The 24,091-nt window shown below is 42.1% G+C and overlaps 1 protein-coding gene across 1 annotated transcript in view; it reads right to left on the bottom strand.

Moving 5' to 3' along the window:
• The window catches only part of CDHR4 (cadherin related family member 4), a 39,595-nt gene that overhangs the window by 1,096 nt on the left and 14,408 nt on the right, over positions 1-24,091 (bottom strand). Inside the window, exons 10-19 of the mRNA XM_069095417.1 lie at positions 23,123-23,276; positions 21,898-21,991; positions 21,160-21,363; positions 20,055-20,194; positions 19,199-19,355; positions 17,936-18,153; positions 17,675-17,814; positions 1,575-1,631; positions 1,220-1,345; positions 127-157 (exon numbers count right to left, since the gene is read on the bottom strand). Of these exons, the coding sequence (XP_068951518.1) occupies positions 127-157; positions 1,220-1,345; positions 1,575-1,631; positions 17,675-17,814; positions 17,936-18,153; positions 19,199-19,355; positions 20,055-20,194; positions 21,160-21,363; positions 21,898-21,991; positions 23,123-23,276 (1,321 nt within the window). The remainder of the gene's footprint in view (positions 1-126; positions 158-1,219; positions 1,346-1,574; positions 1,632-17,674; positions 17,815-17,935; positions 18,154-19,198; positions 19,356-20,054; positions 20,195-21,159; positions 21,364-21,897; positions 21,992-23,122; positions 23,277-24,091) is intronic.

The raw sequence follows: 24,091 nt of genomic DNA, 5'->3' as shown, positions 1-24,091 counted from the left end.
AAGCCTTCCTTTTTCCTAAAGGGCCAAGGTGGCAGTGATGGCACTTGTTCCAAACCGGATTTTATGACAATATGTCCCTTTGTTTTCAGAAAGGGCTAAGGTGAAAGCAGGAAGTACAGAACTTACCAGGGTCCTGGGCTCTGCCATCAAATTGCTGCTGTTCAGTGGAAAAGAAAAAGGAAATGAGGGAGAAGCACTTTAGCAGTCATCCCACTTGCACAGATGCTAGTTCTAATGCTCAAAATTGCTATGGCTTGTTTATTCTGGCCAAAGGTGCTAGATGTGGGTAGCTCCCTGATTTGGAGTTCTTATCCCTCAATCAAGCAACACACATTTATGAAGCACCTACTGTCTACCAGGTGAAGACTGTTTGGTGGCTTAAGTGGATAAAGCTCTGGGCCTGGTGTCAGGAAGACCTGGGTTCAAATTCAGTCTCAGACATTTACTAGCTATGTGACCTTAGGCCAGTCACTTTGCTTACCTTAGTCCACTGGAAAAGGAAGTGGCAAACAACTCCAGTATCTTTGCCGAGAAAACCCCATGATCAGTGTTGGCATCCTATGGTCCACAGGGTCATGAAGAGTCGTTCATGAAAGACTGAACAACAACAATCTACCAAGTAACATTCTAGGTATTGCAGATACAAAGACAAAAAATGAACAGTCCCTGCTCTCAAGGGGCTTATATTCTATGGGAAAGTCAATATGTATGTATATTTCTTCAGTTGCTTTTCAGTCATGTCCAACTTAGTCATTGTGACCTCATTTGGGGTTTTCTTGGCAAAGATACAGAGAGTTCATTCTATAGATGAGAAAATTGAGGTAAATAGGGTTAAGTGACTTGCCTAGGGTCACACAGCCAGTAAATGTCTGAGGCCAGATTTGAACTCAGAAAGATGAGTCTTCCTGACTCCAGGACTTGCATTCTATGCACTGTGCCACTTATATATGTACTTATGTAAGTACACACAAAATTATATACCAAAGAAATACAAAGTAACTGGGCAGAAGAGGTAGGCTACATAAGAAGAGGGTGGCATAGGCTGAATTTTGAAGTAAACAAGAGATGCAGAATTTGTAGAGGAAAAGGGACAAAATCAGATAGAACCAGTGACAGCTTGGAGACAACTCTGGTGCCAGTGGAAATGCCCTTTGAGATAGTATTTATAAAGTACTTAGCCCAGGGCCTGGGAGGTGCTTCATAAATGTTTATCTTATACCTGCTTCCCTCCCTCTTAAACCCCATTGATTGGAACAGGTTTGGCAGTACCAGACTTAGGATGCTGCTGACTTCATCATTCTTCTTTTTGTTTAACTCAACAGCAGAATTTTCATTTCTCCTGATACTAGGTGAAAGAAAAAAGTGAAAGAAGAGCTGGAAGAGGTCTTCGGGGACTCTGGCATTAGTGATCTTGAAACATCTATTCTTAACAGGGCAGGAGGCTCAGAAGAGCAGCTTGCTTCTGCCATAGAGTGGCTCTCAGACCCCGGCGACTGGCTTTGAAAGGCAAGGCAGTTGATTGAGGATGATTGTGAAACCCAGAGAGAAAAGGGAAAAGAAGGCTGCTTCTTTACCTGTCCGATAATAGACTCTGGGAGGACTGTCCGTGTGTTTTCTGGCTTAAAGCCTTCCTAGAATAAAAGAGAGGAATATTGAGGGTAAGTAAGAGGAGTTAAGATGCTACCCTGCCTAGAGAATTTCTGGTCTTCCTACTATTTATGCTCCGTTTCATGATGACATGTTAGGGCTTCACACTTGATAGGGGGATAAATAATTTGGGTAAAAATGACCCACTGAATTGAAATTCATCAATTACAGGTTGAATTTTGTTGCTATTCCTCGTTATGATAAGGGTCTCTAAATGGAATAGGGGGCCTTAATACTTAAAGAACTAAGTATTCTTCGGTCCCCATTAGGTGATGCTAGATGAGGTAGGCAGAGAAAGAACAATATACCAAGTTGCTGCATCCATCCATCCATCCATCCATCCATCCTGTAGATAGTTCCTGAGCATCTACTGTGTGCACAGCCCCTGAGCTCAATGCAAAGAGAAAGGAAGATATGGAAATTCTACAGCTGAGGTCAGGAAAGGAAGAAAGGGAGATACTCAAGAATAAAATTCTGAAGACAAAAAGGGAAAATTCCAATGAGGCGGAAAAATAGGACATGTCTGAAGAGACAAATGTGGATGCACAAGAAACCAACCAACTTAAAGAAAAAAGATATATACAGAAGATGGAAATACGGCTACGTAACAGAAAATGAATATAAAAGCATGGCATGATTCTGTAAAAATAGTGTCAAGTGCTAAATAAAACTCACAATGACCTAAGACTGCCAAGAAAAGTTAAAGACAACAAAAAGGTGTGGGGTTTTTAAGCTACATTGGAAGAAAAGATCCAAGAAAGGACAGGGCCTTTGCTTGGGAAGGTAGTAGCTAACAAAAGAGAGAAACCAATGCTCCTTAATTCTTACTTTGCTTCTGTTTCCACTGCCAAGGAGAATGACTCTTGCACTGGAAACGATAGAACAAAAATGGCTAATAGGAGATGATACTCGAGGTAAGTAAAGTCATAGCAGGAGAGCATCCTGTTGCCTTTAAATAATTCAAGACACCTTTCCCAGATGAACTATATCTCCAGGTACCAAAAGAACTTAGAAAATGGGAAAGGCAGCACAAGATTGTAGAAGGGCAAATGTCCTGATTTTAAGAAAAAGGAAAAAAAAACCAGAATCTGCAAACTGTAGGCTAGTCAACTTGATTTCAATTCCTGAGAAATTCCAAAATGGATCATGATAGAGGTGTTGGTAAACTTTTAGAAAGGGATGTGGTGACTACCATAGCCAGCATGGCTTCTCAAGAACAGATGATCCCAGGCTTCCTGCTCCATACCCAACCCAGAAGAGCCAGAAGCCAGCACACTCTCTTCCTATATCTCACCTCAGACAGTCCAGAGAAGCTATTGACAATGTGATCAAGGCTTAGTGGACTCTTTTCCTCTTCTGGCGCCCTCTAAAATCACCTACCTCCACTCCATTCGTCCCAGAGGAGCAGTCAGGAGATAAAGGACCAGTGTCCCTAGCCTTTAACTTGAAAGACCACCTGATGGACACAGTTGTAGAGGAACCCAACTCATCTGTACCCACTCCAGGAAATACTGACAGAGCAACAATTTGGAAAAACAATGGGAACTGCCAGAAGCCACTAGAGGCTCTAAGAGGGATCACTCAGGGAAGTCTAATAAATGGACTTGATATCTATGAACATTTGGCCTCCACAGGACAAATATGAGTAAACAGAAGAAAATACCAAACATAATGAGGAAATACTATGGATTAGGAAACCCAAAAAATAAACCCAGATGAAGAAAGTTTGAAACCTCTGATTTAAGAACGCTAAAAATGCAACTAAAAATTAATTGGAATGATAACTTTGGTCAAGTAGTAAGATATAAAATTTAAAAACCTTTCTTTATGTTACTAACAAAACCCAAGAAGTAAAGATAGAAAAAGAATTTTCTTTCAACATAATTACAGAATGTAATATCTGGAGGACCACCTATAAAGATACACATAGGAATTATATGAATACAACTATAAAATGTTCTTTATAGAAATACAGACCTAAATGACTAGAGATATTAATTACTCATGGTTGGGCTGTGACAATATAATAGGAATGATAATACTATTTAAATTAATTTATAGGTTTGGTGTCATACTAATCAAACTACCAAAGGGTTACTTTATAGAACTAAAAAAAGAAGTAATAACAAAATTCATCTGGAAGAAGGTTAAGTAAGAGTCTCAGGGTAGATTATTTTTAAAGTGGGAAGGAAATGGGCTTAGCTGTACCAGATTGCAAATTAGACTATAAGGCAATAATTATAAAAACTTATTTAGTACTTAATAAAAAATACAAAAGTTGATCAATGAAATAGATTAGGTATACAAGATCCAGATGCAGTTGATCATAGCAGCATAATGTTAGATAAACTCAAGAATTTAAAACACTAGGGTAAGGCTTATTTGACAAAACTACTTAGGTAAGGGGAAGCTAGGTAGCACAGTGAGTAAAGTGCCGGCCTCGGAGTCAGGAGAACCCAAGTTTGGTTCCAGACTCAGACACTTAACACACACACACACACAAAACTAGCCGTGTAACCTTGGGCAAGTTACTTAACCCCAATTGCCCTCCAAAAAGCTAAAAAAAAGACCAAAACCCTACTTAAGTAAACAAAAGAGTAGTTTGGAAGAAATTAAAGAGCAGGCCAACATCTCACACCATACAATAAACTCCAAATAGATACATGACCTAGATATAAAAGGTTATCACAACTATAAATAGGAAAAAACTTCTTGACCAAACAAGGGATAGGGTAAATCACAGGTGATAAAAATAGATGCTATTGATTGAATAAAATTAAAAAGTTTCTGCACAAACAAAATCAATATAGTTAGAAGGAAAACAATTACCTAATAATCTTTGCAGCTTATTTCCCTCATACTAGTTTGATATCCAAGATATATAGAAATTGATATAATCAACTGATAAGACCAAGGGCTATTCCTTGGAAGGAAGAAGCAGTTTTCAAAAGAAGGGCAAACAATCAACAGTCATATTTTTAAATGCTCTAAATCAATAGAAAGAGAAATTAAAATCAAAACAACTCTGAGATTTTATCTCATGTCCATCAGATTAGAAAAGATGGCCCCCCCAAAAAGGAAAATGGAACTTGCTGGAGGGGCTATGGAAGGACAAGCATAGAAATGCTCTACTGGTAGAGCTGTGAATTGATGTGACCATTCTGTAAAGTAATTTGAAACACTACCCAAAAAGTCATTAAACTGTGACTGCATTTGAACTCAATGACACCACTATTGGATCTACCCTACATAGATCAAAGAAAGAAGGGAAGGACCTATATGCAACATTTTTTGTCATAGCAACGAACTGACAACAAAGGGGGTGTCCATAAACTGGAAATGGCTAAACAAATTATTGTATATGACTGTAATTGAATATTATTACACCATAAGATATGAAGAAAGGGAAAGATTCAGAGAAACCTTTGAGACTGTTAGGAACTGATGTGAAGTAAAGCGAGCAAAATCATAATAATTTGCAGTGTAACAGGATGGACTGGCCAATAAACGCAGCCCTAATGAGGATGCAGGGATTGCAGATGCAATCTCCACGTGGACTTGAGTATGTGTAGTTATTACTTCCAGTTTTATCACAGCACAAAGAGGAGCCTTTTTGACTGACTTCTGAGCCCTAACTGGGTGTGTGTTTAAAAGGTAAAAAAGCTGGGGCGGCTCAGTGGCGCAGTGAATAGAGCACTGGCCCTGGAGTCAGGAGGACCTGAGTTCAAATCCGACCTCATACACTTAACACTTACTAGCCGTGTTACCTTGGGCAAGTCACTTAATCCCAATTGCCCTACCTTCTCCCCTCCAAAAAGCAAAAAAAGAAAAAAACCTAAAAGGTCAAAAAGCAAGCATGTTTCTTCCTCATGTTTCTCTGGATGAGTTCAAGTAAGGCTGTAAAAACTATTGGAGATGGTTACAGTTTCGTGAGCTTCAGAAAGTCAGGAATGAGCCACCAGAAGGCCAGGATCTGAGTCCATTCTGGGGTTTGCTAAAAGTCTTACATAAAGGTCAAAGTCTCAAGTGACTTGCCTGACCCAGTCCAGCAATAGCAGTAATGCATTTCATTCATCTATTAGCCATATGGCATTTGGAAGTGAACTTGATGGGACAAATGCTCTGTAGAAACTGTGGCCAGTTATAAAGGAGAGTGTATTCCCTGGTGCTGGGGAAAATGTATTTGCCTTCTTGCTATATATTCATAGTAAATATATGTTTTCCAACAAAAGCAAGACATCCCTGTCTCTTCCACATGGGGACTGTACATTGTGATGGCTCACCAGTTCCCCATCACCATATGACAAGGACAACAGGAAAACAATGTTGAAAGACTTAAGAACTATGAGCACTGCAATGACCTATCACTACTCAAGAGTGATGATGCATCACGCTCCCCACTTTTTGACAAAGAAGGTGATGAGTTTGAGACACAGAATGAGATAGACATCAACAGACATTGTTCATATAGTGCATTTGTTTTTCTTGACTATATTCATTTTTTTTACAATGGAGAGTTTTTTGGGGGAGGGAAATGTATGCAAAGAAGTGGAGGGGGTAGTGATAGGGATACAAAAAGAAAGAAAGAAAGAAAAAAGTGTTTATGAAATATTTTTAAAATGCAAAGTGAGCAGAAGGAAATTTAGAAAGGGATTCAGACAAGCAAGGAAGGCTATATTGGAACTAATGTGTTCTTTCATATGTACTAAAAAAAAAAAGCAACCCAAGAACTATCTAATAAAGATTCACAGTATCATGATTTCTTTGTAAAAAAAATTGTTCATGTTTATTGATTTTTATCAGGTTCATAAAATGATCATTTTTTAAAAGATTAAGAAAAGATTTTTGACAAGGTTACTATGCTGATAGAAGAAAATGCAGTAAATATAATTTAGCTTTGAGCAACATTTTTGAGCAAGTATCTCAAGTTCTTCTTGTGAAGAAAATGGAGAAATGTGGATTACATGATAATACAATTAGATTGATTCAAAACTTCTTGGATGGTTGGACTAGAAGAAGAGCCATTAATGGTTTGACGTCAACTTGTCAGAAAGTCTTCAGTAAAATAGCACAGGGACCTGTACTTAGTCCTGGTTATGTTGGACATTTTAATGATTTAGATAATGGACTAGAATCAGCACTTCTTAAACCATGGGTCCCAACCCCATATGGGGCTGTGAAAAATTTGTCAACGATAAAAGGTTTCTGAACATGCAACAACCAAAAACTAATTCAAAGTCAAACACATAATAAATCCAAGGTGTTTCTGGCAGCCCTTGCCCAGGTTGCATGGGCAGTTTCTCTGCAGCCTCAGTTCTGAACACAAAGCATGCACACTTCTCACTGCACATGCCCTCAGACCATGCAACATCAACAAAGACTGCTGAAATTCCAAAGAGTGGAAAAAGTTTTAGAAGCCCAGGTCTAGATGGCAGGCTCGCCAGATTTGCATAGGACACAAAGATGGGAGAGATAGGAATGCACTGAATGACAGAATCAGAATTGAAGATCTTAACAGGTTAGAAAACTGAACTTAATCTATAAAAAATAAAATTCAGTGGGATTAAATATATCGTCTTACACTTGGGTCAAAAGAAATCAACTTCATGAATACTTCAGGATAAGGGAAGCATGGATGGATAGCAGCATGTCTGAAAAAGACCTGAGGTTTTCACAAAACAGCAATATGATCTGGCAGCCAAAAATCCTAATGCAATCTTGGACTGCGCTAAAAGAGACTTAAGGGACGGCTAGGTGGCGAAGTGAATAGAGCACCTGCCCTGGATTCAGGTGGACCTGAGTTCAAATGTGGCCTCAGACACTTAACACTTACTAGCCATGTGACCTTGGGCAAGTCACTTAACCCCAATTGCCCTGCCTTCCCCCTCCAAAAAAAAGAGAGAGAGAGAGAGAGAGACTTAGCTTCCAGAAATAAGAAAGAAATAAGAAAACCATACTCCCTTTTTACTTTGTCCTTATCAGATATCATTTGGAGTTTTGTGTTTAGTTCTAGGTTCCTTGGTTTAAGAAAGCCATAGACAGGGGTGGCTATGTGGCACAGTGAATAGAGCACCTGCCCTGGATTCAGGTGGACCTGAGTTCAAATGTGGCCTCAGACACTTAACACTTACTAGCCATGTGACCTTGGGAAAGTCACTTAACCCCAATTGCCCCCCCCAAAAGGCAAGAAAGCCATAGACAACCAGGAGAAGATAACTAGATGGTGAAAGAGTCTTGAGTCCGCATCATATGAAGAGTAGGTAATGGAACTGGGGTTGTTTAGGCTGGAGAAGACTCAAAGGGGACATGATATATGTGTTCAAGTACTTAAAGGGCTTTCATGTGAAAGAGGGACTACATCATTTGACCCAAGAAGGCAGAATCAGGAGCAATGAGTAGAAGTTACAAGAAGAAACAGGTTTAGGCTGATGGGGGGTGGGGGGGAATTCTTAACAATTAGGGATAAGGATGGGAAACAGGGATAGAAATAGGGTGAGGGATAATTTTATTGACATAGTGAGGAAACCCCCTCTACTAATGCAGGTCAGATCCTTCTCTGCAAACTATAATCTCAGAAAATTGCCTAGAGCCCTGTGAGTCCCTGATGGAAATTTGAAAAGCAATGCCAAAGACTGTTATCCTGAGGCCTAGAAAATTACTCTGACCATCATGCAAGTGGGGCATTATGCAAGTTGTCAAACAGAGTCCAATGCAGTGACCTTCAGTCTTTGCTTTGTGCTGCTCCTCATGATGTTCTCTGGAGAGCGTGGCACCAAGTCACTGCAGATTTCTAATGTTGTCATGGCATCCTTAGTGAGGCAAATATTTGTCAATGTATGCTTGTGAGTCTTTTTTGCTTCAAGTATTTCTTTTGTGGTGCATGAAATAAATAACTTTATGATACCTACTACTTTATCCACTGAGTATCTTTTCTAGATGGGATCTTGTCAATCCCTTTTGGAGAAACTCAAGTTTTGTTTAAGAGACATTTCCCTGGAGCTTTTTCCAGGGTCATAAATAACCAGATGAGGAGTTCTTAACCTTTTTGTGTGTGACATAGACCCCTTTCACAGTCTAGTGAAGTTTCTGGACTGCCCCACGAATAATGTTTTTAAATAATTGAAGGAAATGCTAAGAAGTTAGTGAAAATAAAGATGAATTTATTTTTCTATCCAAGTTCACATACCCTCTGAAGCCTATCCATGAGGTCCATGGATCCCAGGCTCAGAATCCCTAAACTATATATATGTATGTATGTATGTATATAGTCAAGTAGGGCTGATCCATTATATATGGATCAGCCCTGCTTGACTTTGTCCAGCAGTGGATCAATCCACCCAAGACATCTGCTCTGTGGGGAGCCAACCCAGCGTAGCAGCAGAATGACTCAGAATCTTATAACCTGAGAATTGAAAGGGACTTCAGTGACCTTCTAGTCCAACTCATATACAAAAAAGAATCCTTGTTATAAAATATTAGACTAGTAGTCACTCACCCTATGCTTGAAGACATCCAAGGAAGAGGAAATCCACCAATTCATAAGGTAGCCCATTTTCCTCTTATACAGTTCTAATTGTTGATCAAACATAAATAGTCCCTTTGAAACTTTCCCCCATTGTTCCTGGTTCAGCCCTCTGGGACCAAACAGAATATGCCCAATCCTTCCTCCACAAGACAGCCCTTTAAACATCGGTAGGCAGCAATCATCTCTCCCTTGGAGTCTTCTCTTCTCCAGGCCAAATATTTCTAGTTCTTTCAGCCAATTTATATACGTTATAGATTTATGATCCTTTACCACACTGGTGTCTTCCACTGGACACTCTTGTTTTATCATTGCCCTTAAACTGAACACACAACACTCCAGATGTCCTCTCACAAGGACAGAAGATAATGGGACTATCTCTTTCTTATTTCTGGAAGCCATGCCCCTTTCAATGCATTCCAAGATTGTATTAGCTTCTTTGGCTGCCACACCACAAACTGATTCACTTGAGCTCATAGTCCACACCAAAACCCCCAGATCTTTTTCCAAATCAACTGGTGTCTAACTCTGCCTCCTCCAATTTATACTTGTGAAGGTGACTCAACATCCATCATTAACACTAGTGCCTTGCCCCAAAGTGAGCTCACCACAGAAAGAAAAGATATCTAGATCCTGCTGTTCTGTAGTTGGGTGGTACCCATGCATTTGCTTCACAAACATAGTCCTGTAACTTTCTGCCCACTCTTCCTCTTCCATGGACCCTGTGTGAGTTTATGTGAGGGTGCACCTTCTCAAGGGGAATGATTTATAACAATTGTTCTTGCCAAGTCATGTAGGTAAATGTCTTTTCTTTTGTAAAAACAAATTAAATTATATTTTTAATGAACATAAATCTACTTTTTCTCCCTCCCACCTCCAGCCTCCACCACTAAAAAATGAAATGAAAAGAAAAGAAAAAAGAAAAAGAAAACCCTTGTGTAAATGGGGTTTTTTGTTGTCTTTTTTTTAAAGAACTAATCACATTTACTAGATGATTGTTAGTAGGAATCCCAGTGGTTGGGGCTCATGGCTATAGTGTTAGGGTTTTTCTTGGAACCTGAAGAAGCAGTCACCTGCTCCTCTGAGTATATAACCTGTCAGTATGAATGCAAGTTGGGGGAATGAGCCTAGAGGAACATATATCCATACATGCACACACTATTATGGTTATCTTTGGTAGCCAGTACACCCAATCAGCTGAAAGTAAAGGTATTTACTAAGATGGCATAGCGATAGATGATGATAACTACAAAACTTTGTTCCCATAAACCTGAAGCATACCTCCCACAAACGTGTAGTGTCAATAGGAAGGGTGGGCATATACAGAGTGTGAGCTGGCACATACATAGGGATCACATATGTCCAAAGCAACTCATATCTGTGTCACTGCTGGGTTTCATGGTGTCTTCATGTTAGGCATAGAGTCTCTGCTAGGCAAGTGGCTCAGCCAAATTCCCTGGGCCTACTCATCTCCACAACTCAAATCTCATATCCTGGGGCTGGTTTTCTCTTGAATTCATAATCATCTCTTTTATCTGTTACCAGTGGAGATGCCTTTACTGATTGTTCCCTTGAATTCCTGGGCCTGTTCCTTGTTGGGTGTAATGTGTCCTGCAGGGAGAGCAGACCTACTGTAAAACAGTGGGTGGGAGAAAAGAGAGAGAAATCTCCTCCCAACCCCTTGCTGTCATCTGGAAGAGGAATAAGGGGAAAGGCCAAAATGGATTCCATCTCAAGAGCCGGGCTCTTCCTCCGTAGCTGGCTCTCCTCTAAACTAGCAGAGGTCACAGCTTACAAAGCTCTCCAGCCTTGCCTATGTCCAGAGCTCACAAGCTAGCTTTTTAAAGGCCACTAGGGGCGTGGCTGAGATTCAGCTAGCCAGATGGCAAACTCACTTCCATTAGGGAAGATGTCACACATCCTGAAGGAGTGACAGGGCATAGACATATCTTTACACTTCATTTGCTATATTAAAACTGGCTTTGTTTCTTGCCCCTTCTGTGATTTCAACAATCAGAATGGAGGCAGGACAAATAAATTAATTGGGTCATCATGACCAACTCTCTCCCTACTACATGTAAATATTTATTCTGTTTATATGTATACAGAGGCTTCTGTTTTTGTCTCTGAGACTCTCCAGGGGGTACTGCTTCACCCTGATTCAGCTGACCAGCCACCTGTGACCCCTGTTTTTGCCTCTGGGACTTCCCAGGGAGCACTGCTTCATCCCAATCCAGCCCCAGCCTGCATCTGTCCTCTGCATTTGTCCTGGGGAGCCCCAGATTCAAGCTGCTCTTCTGTATGCTTTGCCTTTGACCTCCCCCTGCCAGCTCCAATCCAGACTGCCTGCTTGTGGCTTCTTCACTCTGGAGTTCTGTTGGACCATATCGTTATTTGTAAGGTATTTGTAAGGTATTCCTACTGCCACAAAGTTGGCCATCAAGAGGGGGTCCTGGACCATCTAATCACCTCCCTGCCTTAAAGGACTTTTTTCAAATGCTGATAATCTACATGAATTCATTACTCAATGGTAAGCATATTCCTACCCTGTCATACTCCCTATCCCAGTGATTCTGAGCCTCTGCCAATCATTGTACAAAATTTGTTCCCCATCCCCTACTTCCTACCCCTCAGCCTGACCCTCCCCGAATAACCCACTCCAGACCTACCCACCTCTTCCAATGTGCTCTCTGAAATGTCTGTTCCATAGTTAAGAAGTTTGCTTTCATCATTTCTTTTCTCACTTCTTCTATCTTCTTACATTCTTGATGGCATAGTATCCCTGGTCATCCTTTCCAGCACCAGTTATACTTTCATTCATACCCACAACTCACTGGCCATGGTGGGGAAGTTAGAATACTCCTTGATTCCTATTACCTTCTGTAGGCGCTACCTCTTCTACCATTACTCAGTAACCTCTCCTCTGGTGAGGCTGATTCAATCTGTATCTACCATCCAAGCAAGATTCTGGTTGCTGTTATCTACTGACCTCCAGAACTCTCTCCTTTTCTCAGTGAGTTCATTGTCTGGATCACAGTCTTTCTCTCCTCTTTAATTCCTCCCCTCATACTAGAGGACTTTAGATAGATAGATAGATAGATAGATAGATAGATAGATAGATAGATAGATAGATAGATAGATAGATAGATAGATTAGATAGATAGATAATATATTTTGTTGACAATCCCTTAAACACCCTAACTTCCCAGTTCCTCAATTTACTTGTTTTCCATGACCTACTCTTCTACTCTGCCTGAGCTACGTACAAGGATGGTCATACCCGTGACCTTGCTATCGTCCATAGGTATTCCACTAGCATGTTCATGAAACCTGAACTTCTTGAATCACATCATAATCTTTTATCATTCTATTTGCCTTACAACCCCTAAACCTGTTCTTTGTCTTCCTATGATTTCCACTCCCTTTACTTATCAGTTCTTTTCAAGGCTATCACCCCTGTACTAGCTATACTTTCTTCCCTTCCCCACCTTGACCCCTTGATGAACCAATTCAACTCTACCCTTTCTTCTACTCTCAAGTTCCTTATCCCCCTTTTGCTATCATCAATCATGCCCTGCCAAGCCTTTGGATTACTCCCACCATCGACTGACTTGACTGATGAATGAAACTGGAGAAAAGCACAAAACTGTGCTAATTGGGACTGCTACAAATTTATGTTGTGTAGTCTCAACTGGGCCCTTGCAGCAGTAATACAATTCTTTTACATGTCCCTAATTGATTCACTAGCCCACTCACCACAGTGACTTTTCCAAGCCTTTTCATTACTCCTCAAACCACCTATGTCTTCCCCATCCTCAAAACAAAAGTCTCTTCATTTATCCAGCCTGCTGTCAAGCTATAGCTCTGCTCCCTTTGGCAGTTTAACTCCTTAAGAAAGTCATCTGCAATCAGTGCCTCCGTTTCCTTTCCTCTGACTCTCATCTTAATTCTCTGTAGCATTGCTTTTGATCTCATCATTCACCTGAAACTGCTCTCTAATTGCCAATGAACTCTTGACTGGCAAATCTGATCATCTTTTCTCAATTCTTATCCCTCCTGCAACCTTTGACACTGTCGACTACCCTCTTCCCCTCCTTTCTTCCCTCTAGGTTTTTATAATTCTCCTCTTGCCTCACTCGCTAACTGCTCTTCCTCAGTCTCCTTTGATAGATTTTCTTATAGGTCATGCCCCATAACTATGGGTATCTCACAGGGTTCTGTCTAGGGCCCCTCTGCTTTTCTCCATCTATACTATTTCACAAGAGGATCTCATTAACTTCCATGGATTTAATTATCACCTCTGTGAAGATGATTTTCAGATCTGTTATCCAGGCCTAACTTTTCTCCTGACCTCCAGTCTCATATCTCCAACTACCCATTGGGCATCTCACATAGACATCTTAAACTCAACATGAAAAAAACTGAACTCATGATCTTTCTCCCAAAACCTTCCCCTCCTTCCAATATTACCCAATTTGTGTCATGGGAAGCACCATCCTCCCAATCACCCAGGCTCATGACTCAGGTGTCATCCTCAACTCCTCACTCTATCTCACCATCCATATCCATTCTTTTGTCAAGTCCTGTCAATTCTACCCTTGTGACATCTTTCACATCGGTTCCCTTCTCTCTTCTGACGCTGCCTGGTACAGGCCGGCCTTTATCACCTCATATCTGGACTGTTGCAATAGACTTGTATGGTCTCCTTCCTGCAATTCTCTCCTCATACCAGCCTATGCTTTACTCAACTGTCAGGATGATCCTCATCTCTCCCTCCTAGTTTTCTTGGCCTCTTTCACATCTCAGCTAAAATCCCATCTTCTGCAAAAAGTCCCCCTTAATTCCCCTTAATGCTAGCATGCTGTAATCACTTAATACGTGCTTCTTGCCTTGACTGACTGACTGACATATATGAACAGGATATTTCCCTAATAAGATGTAAGTTCCTTGAAGAGATTGTTTCATTTTTTTGGAGGGGGGAAGGCAGGGCAATTGGGGTTAAGTGATTTGCCCAAGGTCACACAGTAAGTGTGTCAAGTGTCTGAGGCCACATTTGAACTCAGGTCCTCCTTACTCCAGGGTAAGTGTATGGTTTTTTTTTTTAATCCCCAGCTTTTAGCTTGGTGCCTGGCCCATAGTAGGCTCTAAATAAATGTTTGTTGATTACTTGATATATGCCATAGCAGCTAAGTGAGTTATTTACTGTCTCTCTATTTTCTATACCCAGAGACACAATTTCCTGTATTAGACTCTCTCCCAGAGGCAGGACTCAAGCTAAACTCTGCGTACATTATGTTAATGTCTTGCTTCACACTATCCACAAATCCTTATCTGCTTCTCTGAGGTTTGTGATCTCCAAAGCCAAAAAAAGATGGCACAGGGTTAAACACATTCTTTAGCTTGTTACATTTTCATCTGATTGTAGAATCCATCAGAAGCTGGCAGTGTGAGTGATAAAGGTCAAGGAATTAGATAAAAGTGGATAAAGAGGAGAGAAAAAAGAGAAAGAAGAAGATGTAGAACAGAAAGGGCAGAAAAATAAACTATTAGGGGAGAGATAAGAGAGACATAGTGGTTCACAAGATAGATGAGGTTCATTGGAGCTAAAACTAGGAAGAACCTTAGAAGCTGTCTCATCCAACCCAACAATTTTCTGATGAGGAAACAAGAGGCCAAGGGAAAATGAACTGATTTAACCAGGTAGTAAATAGAAGAGCCAGGATTTGAACCAAGTTTCTCAGAATCTAACTCCAAGAGTCTTTGGTTTATACCACACTGCCTCTAGAAGTGTACCAGACAGAAATTTTGGCTTCAGTTAGTCCCTAAGCTGCTTGTTTGTTCTTTGTGGCAGAGAGGGGAATTTCAGCTGCTCTTTTCATAGCTTCTGACCTTGCTTCTATAGGCTGACAGCTGTACAGCCCAGCTGACAGGGCCTGCTCCTTGTCTCCTGGACTCATAGCTGAAAGGAGTGCTACCTTGAGGCCAGCTAAGCACGAAAGCTGCCATTTTGAGAGCTGCATTTGACATTCACCATTGTTTGCAAATGATGCAGTTTAATGTCATAGAGCTAGTACTGAATCTTATCCCTAAGTTAGCTCTTCAAAATGCTCAAGGATCCCTCTGGAAGTTCATCTTAGCCTCACTATCTAAGAAGTAGGACAGAGCCTGGGTCACCACACTCTCTTTATACTTCACTTTTCCTGTCTGACCCTGGGATTCACCTCTCAACTGCTCTTCTAGTCCTAAAGTCCAGCTCCTGTCATCCTCTATTTGACCAGGTTTTCGAGTATTTATGGGGCATCAGCCTACTTCCCAAGGGACCTAAACATCTTAATCAGAGAGAAAGGAATTTGATATAGTCAGTTAATTTAGAAAGGGAAGAGGAGAGACCATGAAAGCAGAGAGAAACAAAGGAGCAAACTCTTGAAATTCTTAACATTTTTTAATGCCCTGAGTCATCTTGAAGGGACATCCAGATGGGTGAGTTTCTCTTCCCATCCTCCTTTTCTCTCTAAGATCCCCGTGGATACCTTCTATTATGACTCTGGGGGTACAGAGCTTTTACAACGGTGCAAAGGCACAGTCCAAAAGGTTCACGTATGTACTGAATGATGAACTCTTCAGCACGATGCAACCTGGTTCTCAGGTTGCATCGTGCTGATTTGTACTTGTTGACATTTTTTTTTGCTAGATTTCTTGAGTCATCGATGGCACTGCCCTGACTTGAGAATGAAACATGATCCAAAAGATCTCAGTGAACACGAACAAACATAGTCACAGTCAGAGTACCTAAATAGTGAGGGAGATCAGACTGCAAAAGCTCACTCTTTCAGGCCAAAAGTCTCCCAGGAATGCTGTAATGCTATGAATCATGGGCTTCTGAGAAGCATAATCTCAGAATAATTAAAATGTCAGGAGCCCTAAAGGGCAATGGAAGGATGCATGACTGTTGTTAAGTAGACTGCAGCGTGTTACCAAGATGACTTGTAGGTGAGAATTGGTGTAAAAGGCAGTCAATTTCAACTCAAGAATCATTCATTAAGCAATAAGCAAGGAGATGGGACAGTCATATATTGAGAGTAAGAGAAATAAATGGTTTTCCATTATGGAAAACAATCTGGAATTATGCTGAAAAAGTGACTGACCCTAAAATTCCACTATTAGATATATATATACCCCAAGGGGTCAAAAAAATACTGAAAGGTCCCACACATATCAAAATATTAATTGCATCACTTTTTCTTGTTTTGCAGGAATAAAAATATGGAAACAACAACGTACCATTGATTGGAAAATGGATATAAGCATATTGTAGTACATGCATGCAATGGAATATTTACTGTACGAGAAAGAATGATGAATATTTTAAAATTCAGAGAAGCACTGAAGACTTATGAACTGATGTCAAATGAACTAAAAAGAACCAGGAAAACAGAATTCACAGTGACTGCATGATATAAAGGGAAAGAACCAGTAAAACAGTAGCAAGTATTATTATAATGACTAAGCTGGGACTGAAATAAAAGATGAGAAGATGCACGTCTCTCTTTTTTTGTAGAGGTTGGGAACTAAGGGTATATAACACTGCATGTACTCTCAGACTTGGTTGATGCATTGGTTTGTTTTAACTGTTTTTCTTCTTTTTTTCATTCTCTGTTATAAAGGATGACTCTTTTAGTAGGGGAAGTAGGAGGGAAATATACAGAAATGAAGGTCATATAAAAACAAAAGATATCAATACAAAATTAAAAGTTATCCAGGTATCCAGAAGATATTAAAAGAATCAAAGGAAGACTTTCCTTTTGGATGGATTCTTCTTAAAGGCATGGACAAAAATTTCACAGAATGCGAACAGGAGGACAGATTATGGTATATTCTATCGAAAGAATCATGAACACTGGTAAGAGCATGGATTTATCAAAGAATGTTCTTAATCAATGTTCTTAAGTCTTTATCATGTCTTGTCCTCTTTGATGATAAATCCCTATAGTTCAGAGACCATGCTTTGGTTTCTTTTGAATACACCCATAATGGTAACTGGCATAAGGCTCCCAATAGGGGCTTGACTGGTTATTCAGCTTCTGATATCAAAGATTTTCTCAGATGGCTCCTTTCCAGTGTCCTGGGACTTGAGGCCATTACATCCTAAGCAATAATTTTTACTTTGATATATCCATTATCTCATCAAGATGAGTATTCCCTTCATTGAGGCAGCTCACCCCTACTCACCTCATTTGGTGGGATTCTTGTCCATGGCTTTCCATAAATCCTCCAAAAGTTACCTACCCAAAAGTCACTCTACGTGCCAGAAGACTTCCACAGGTGCTTTGAATATTCCAGGGAGAATGTCTACTTGCCATTCTTCCCTCTCACTCTATGACCCACCCAATTCTTTTTACAATTACTCATGTCTATGATGACATCTTTTATATTCTTTGTTTTAACCTTTTTATAATTATGCTATATGTAGAGATCTAGTAGAATGGGAGAAATTCAGGCACTTACCTTCCAAGCCATCTGCAAAGAAGCCAGGCAAAGATAGTGAATAGGAGAACTCCAGTCACTGTTAACACAACCACAAACCAAGCTTCCGGAGCCCAGTAGTCCTCAATTCTAGTCACTAGCAAGGGTGTGGGTGAGGAAATCTGAAAACAGAGATGGATGTGGCCAGGAGAAATCAGGCAAGGCTCTGGGAAATTGGCAAGGCAAGAGAGGGAAGACCAGGAGAGAATGGAGCTGCCCCAATTTGGGAGAGGAGAGCCTCACCATTGGGGGTTTTGTGCTGGTGGTGGGCATAGTGGTAATCCAGGGAATCACATGAATAATGACGATGGCTGTGGTACTGAAGAGGGGGAGGGTTGGCCCTTTGTCAGTCACACGGACCAGGAGCTCATAAGTGTAGGAGTCCAGCCCATCGGGCTGGAAGGAAAAGACGTTGTGGAATAGAATATTGTCCCTCATGTAGAACCTTCCATTGCTGTTTCCTATCAAAGAAAGTCATAAAATGGGTCAACTCGACCATCTCTCTTCTCTCTCTCTCTCTCTCTCTCTCTCTCTCTCTCTCTCTCTCTCTCTCTCTCTCTCTCTGCTTCCTTCCCCCTTCTTTCCCACCCTCAACAGATGAATTTCTATCATGCCTCTCTTCTGGGACCTAGTGGCTTACCCACCATATGCCAAAGCTCAGCATTGGCAATTTCTTGCTGCATGGGGAGGACTGGGTTAAGAGAGATGGTTGCAGTTCTACTTTTTCCCACCCCTGCACTCTTTGCATCCTCTGTTACCTCCCCGGCCCCAACATGTCTCTTCCTGGAGCAGAGGGGCAGGTTAAAATCTCTGAGAGATGGGCCTACCCTCCCTCAGCACAACAACACCCAATTGGGCCAGGGACAATGACTTTGTGCAGGCACCCTTGTAGAGGTAGTATTGGCTATCCACCATCTCTGAGACTTTGAACATGGAATCTGCATATGTAAAAATCAGAGGCTCACACAAAGATACAATTGGGGTAAAAGCCCACAGGAACCATTTAAGTTGAGATCCCGATGCTTTTCTACACCTTACTTAAAACACCAATCCTGATCTGCCCTTAGCAGTAGCCTCCCCATCAGCAGCAGGGAGGCTACTGTCCTAGGGTCTTCTCACTGCAAGGGACCTTGTGACTCAAAGTACAAAGTACGTTTCCTTGGGGTCTCCTTCTGCTACTGAACTTGTCTTTAAAAGTTGATTTAAGTGAGGCAGCTAGGTGGCACAGCCCTGGAGTCAGGAGGATGTGAGTTCAAATCTGGCCTCAGACACTTAACACTTACTAGCCATGTGACCTTGGGCAAGTCACTTAACCCCAAGTGCCCTGCTCTCTCCCCTCCAAAAAAAAAAAAGTTGATTTAAGGATGCTTTTCCTGCTTGCTTGCCCCAGCACATTCCCTGGTACACAGGCACCAGAACAGCTGTTCTATTACACTCAGCAGTCTCTAAAACCATCCCTCCTAACCCAGGTCCAGAGGCTAACAGTCCCAATTCACCATCCCTGACCTCCAACGATGGCGAAAGAGAATGCTCCTGGGGCTTGCTCTGGCATGTCCTGATCTGAGCACGTCAACCTTGTCACCTCTGCATTGGTGCTTGGGGCAGGAGAGATGGTGAGCTCTTGGAATGGAGGTTCACATTCTGGGACGTGTTCATTCACATTCTACAACAACATAGAAAGGGGTTCAGGGTCCTCCTTTCTGACTCAGAGGGAAAAGCTTCAGAGCACAGAAGCCCATGTTCTAGCTTCTTTCTGGAAATGGCAGCCCCCTTTCTCCAAGTTAACCAAAAAGGAGCAAGGTGGGGGGGAAGTCTGTCAGGGGTATTGTGAGAGGGTCTCCCAAGCCCAGAGATCAGGGGAAAACTCAGCCCTCTGTTTTCATGAGGAAGGAAGAAATTATTTGTACTATAAAGCACCTTAAAGGCTATAAAATATTTTCCCCAGGATTCTGTTGGAAAATTGGGGCTGTCAGAAGAAGGAAAGAACACCAGCTAGAGGGGAAGGAATTGAATAAGACTATAGATTTGGAGGTGGAAGTGACTTAGGGGCCATCTAGTCCAACTCCTTTATTTTACAGATGAGGAGACTGAGGAGGTTGAGTAACTTTCCAAAGGTAGGCCAGGTAGAAGGGTTAGGGCCAGGATTCTTTTTTTTTTAAGCAATTGGGGCTAAGTAACTTGCTCAAGGTTACATGGCCAGTTATTTCTGGGTGTGGTGCTAAGTATCTGAGCCCAGATTCGATCCCCAGGTCATCCCGACACTGGAGCCGGTGCTCTTACTCGCTGAGCCACCTGGCTACCCCTAGGGCCAGGATTCTAATATAGGGCATGGCCAGGGAACCAGGACTGGGGCAGAGTTTACCTGAACCTCAATAGTGATGGTGCAGGAACCCGACCGGTGGTGTGTAGAATTCTGGTCCTGGTCTCGATCAGTCAGAAAGATCACCAGCATATATGTCTTCTGTTTTTCATAGTCCAATGATCCCAGAAGATGGAGTTGACCTTATAGAGAAGAGTTTGACTTCCTCAGTTTCCCAAACCTTGATTCCAAGCCCAATTCCAACTTGTTTCCCAGGCCCTCTGTCTCAGAGGCATTGGGATATGATGGAGAAAACACCATGTCTAGAAACCGAAGTCCTGGGTTCAAGCTTTGGTTCCAGCACTCCAGCACTAGCTGTATGATTAGAGATAAATCACTTAACCTTTCTAAGCCTCAATTCCTTCACTTGCAAAGCAGAGATAATGAATGAAAGCATTGATTAAAGACTTTCACAAAGCCCTGGGATAATTGTCCTGAAATTTCCTACCTCTAAGCATTCTTATGAGGAAATGTGCTTTTTAACCCTTAAAGTGCTGGAGAATTGGAAATATTCCCCCTCTTCTTTTTCCGTTACCGTGTTTCCCGATAATAAGACACTGTCTTATTATTTTTTTTGGAAAGAAAAACACCAGAGGGCTTATTTTCAGGGGAGGGCTTATGTTGTCCTGCCTCAGCTCTCCTCCGCGGCACTGCTCTCAATGGCGCCAGCAAGCAAATCACTGGGGAAGAACAGGATGACACGCTCACTGCTGCAGCTCTGATTGGATGCAGCTCAGAGTGCAGCGTGTGTTTCACGGGGTGGGGGGTGGGGCGGTGCATACAGAGGGTACCGTAATGTAGCATGTAGTGCAGGGGATCACCTTCACTACAGTAGCAATCTCAATAGGGCTTATTTTCGGGGGAGGGCTTATTATCAGGGAAACACGGTATCCACCAGAGGGACCAGATAATCAGAGGAACTAAGAAATCCCCCCAAAGGGACTCTTAACCTTGTTTATGTTGGGACACCTTTGGCAAAGTAAATCCCATGAGCCCCTTCTCAGAATATCTGCAAACACAGCTTGCAAAATTGAAAACAAAAGGTTAAGAAGCTACAATTTAAGGGAAAAGGGCAAGTTTTTTTAAGCTTATGGTGGAAGGTAGGTACCACTGTGAGGGTCAATGTAGAAGTTGGCTGATGAGTCTGAAATGTGGTATTCAATGCTGTTGGGTGGATAGTCACGGTCTGAGCCGAGGACAGTACCAACCAGGGTGTCACGCAGAGCATCCTCTCTGACCAGGAACTTGTGAGCAGGACAGATCGGAGAATACTCATTCACTGGTGTCACTGTCACCAGCACTGGCACTTCGCCTGGGGGAGGAAGGGGGAGGAAGAGACAGGGAGCTTCATTCAGACGATTTTCCCCAATTTCCCACTGTGTGCAGCAGCACCTAGATGCCATGCTGAAGACTGGAATGACAGCCTCACCCTCAGGAAATATCTACATTGAGGAGACCAGGCACCAGCCTCCATTCAAACTTTGTTCCTTGGGGAACAGCTGGCATGAGGGAGAGATGGGGTCCCTGCCCTCCAAGAAATAAGAGCTAAGGGAGGGGAAAGCTCTTGCCCTTTGGGAATCACAGGTTTGAGAGTGAGACATTGTGCCCATAATCAGGGAGTTTCTGGACTAAGGGGCTAGATGAGGTCCTCCTAAAGGAAGCAACGTGTACCAAGCAGGATGCTACCTAATTAGAAGTTACAACAGGACAAAAAGAGGCCACTGGAGCATAAGAAACAAGAAATCTAGCACTCTGAGGTAAGATATGGAGAAAGAACTGAGTCCTGATAGACTCTAACCCTAGGGAAGTGGGAAGCTGGATGAAGCCCAGGCCCAAGAAGACTCACTAGTTTGGGGGGGCTGGCCACTATCAGTCACCAGGATGGTGGCCCTGTACTGAGCATTGGGTGCAATCGAGTCATAGTCTAGTGTGCTGTTTACCTGCCCAAGAGAGAAGAGAGAGGAGAGGAGAAAGAATCTCAGTCAGTGAACAGGATTGATTAGGGTTTGATTGATTGAATAGGGCTGATGCCACCCCCAATTCAGGAAAAGCTTATGTGTTCCAGGGAGATTCTCCTGGGTGAAAAAGGTGGAAAGAGAGTTTCTTCTCTGAGAGAGTAGCACTCAGGGGAACCACCCACCCTCTAAGCCCTTCACTGCAGATCCTTTGCCCTTTGGCATTCCCATAAAAAGTCACCCCGGTACTGAGGAGGGGCATCAAATTAATAACATCTCCCATTTACATCATACATTAAGGTTTACAAAGTATTTTACATACGACAACTCATTTGATTCTCATGGCTACCCAATGATATTATTATCCGCATTTTACAGATGAGGAAACTGAGTCTGAGAGAGTTTAAATGATTTGAATTGGGAAGTGTTAGGGAGGACATGAACTCAGGTCTTCCTGTCTTCAAGTGCGTCTCACTACCCGCCGTTCTTCCTGACTGCTAAGGTGCCTCCTAGGACCCAGGCCAATCAAGGTTTCTCTCTATTGAAATATTGTCATCACCTGTAACACAAACAGAACCAAACCTTGAACACATATTTGCAATAAACGTTTGTCTAACTGAATTGTGTGACCTTGGGGAAATGACTTAATCTATCTGGGCTTCATTTTCCTCATTTATTCATTGAACAAAGTTATTGAGCACTCCCTGTGCGTAAAACACTGGGCTAGAAGGCTGGGGAGACATGGAATTTAGAGAAGACCCTGTCCCAGCCTCTTTGGAGCATACACTAGAATATAAAATGCAAACACAGATAACTCTAATACTTCATAATGCCTAATAAGGATATTAGAGAGGTTCACCAGAACAAATAATCTCTCTCTTTCCTGACTATATAAACTTCCGAGGATCAAATGGACATGAAATGGGAAAGAGTAAAGACTATATAAAAAACCATCCACTCTCCACCCTCCCCACAGCAAGTCACAGGGTCAAGTCTTCGTGGAAATCCTAGCCCTTGGCCACTGGATCAGTCCAGGGTTGCCCATTCTAGAAGTGGAGTCCCAGGGCCAGTATTCCCTCCCGGTGGTGTCCAGAGAGCCCCTGGCTGGGGTGGCACCTGAAGGACTGGACCCTGCAGGCGGAAGCTGTGGTTTGACTTGGTCTCGTGGTGCCAGAGCTTATAATGAAAGGTGCTGCTAATGGAGTCTGGGTCAGAGCAGACCAGAGTCATCAGGATGCTGCCCACGGGGATGGTCTCTGGGACTTCAGTACTGTTGGAAAGATGTGGGGAATTGTGTTAAGAACCGAAGTGAGGGATGTTGAGAGGGAAGACAGTGCTGGTACACTGGAGAAAGGTTTGATTAGGAGTGGGAAGACCAGTTGTGTGATCACAGACAAATTGCTTAACCTTTCTAGTTCTTGGTTTTCTGATCATGAGGGACAGGGGAAGGGATGAGTTGAATGGAATGATCTCCAAGGCCCCTCCCAACTCTAGCATTCTATGTTTAATAAGGATATTTCAAAGGCCAAGGAAAAGGACCATCAGGGGAACCACACACAAAAAAATTCCCAATTCCATTCTACTCTGAAAGGCTCTAAGCTCCAGCCCTGGGTGGGAATCCCTTTAAAGGGCTGTGAAACAAATACCTGGAAGGATGAGAGAGATCTCTGCCCTAGGCCTTGGGCCTACCAGACCCTCTGCCTATTTCAGATGATACCAGACTCTCTCAGAGTCTATTTGGGGGATGTTTCCTTCAGTTTTTTCCCCCTTCATTTCACAATTTAAAAAATTTCCCTGATCCTTGAACCCACGCAGCCATTTTCCCAAGGACCTTTCTGGTCCCTCAGTAAACTTAACTCCCTGGTTCAGAGATTTTTCTCTTCCTCATTTCTAATAACTTATCCCCATGCCCTCTCCTCTTCCTGCTTCATTCTCCCAATTCTCTTTCCTATCAATCAGTTGATCAACAAAGCTACTATGTGTGAGGTACTTTGCTAGCACATAATTTCCCTTTCCCTTCTCTTCCCTGGCTAATGAGAGATAGATAGATAGATAGATAGATAGATAGATAGATAGATAGATAGA

The sequence above is a fragment of the Petaurus breviceps genome, unplaced genomic scaffold (genome assembly GCF_028583685.1).
Source record: "Petaurus breviceps papuanus isolate PSGF00001 unplaced genomic scaffold, PetGlider_PUasm1.0 227, whole genome shotgun sequence".
In the NCBI taxonomy this organism is placed as follows: Eukaryota; Metazoa; Chordata; class Mammalia; order Diprotodontia; family Petauridae; genus Petaurus; species Petaurus breviceps.
The sequence above is the reverse complement of the archived record's forward strand: the minus strand, read 5'-3'. Positions and strand labels throughout refer to the sequence as shown.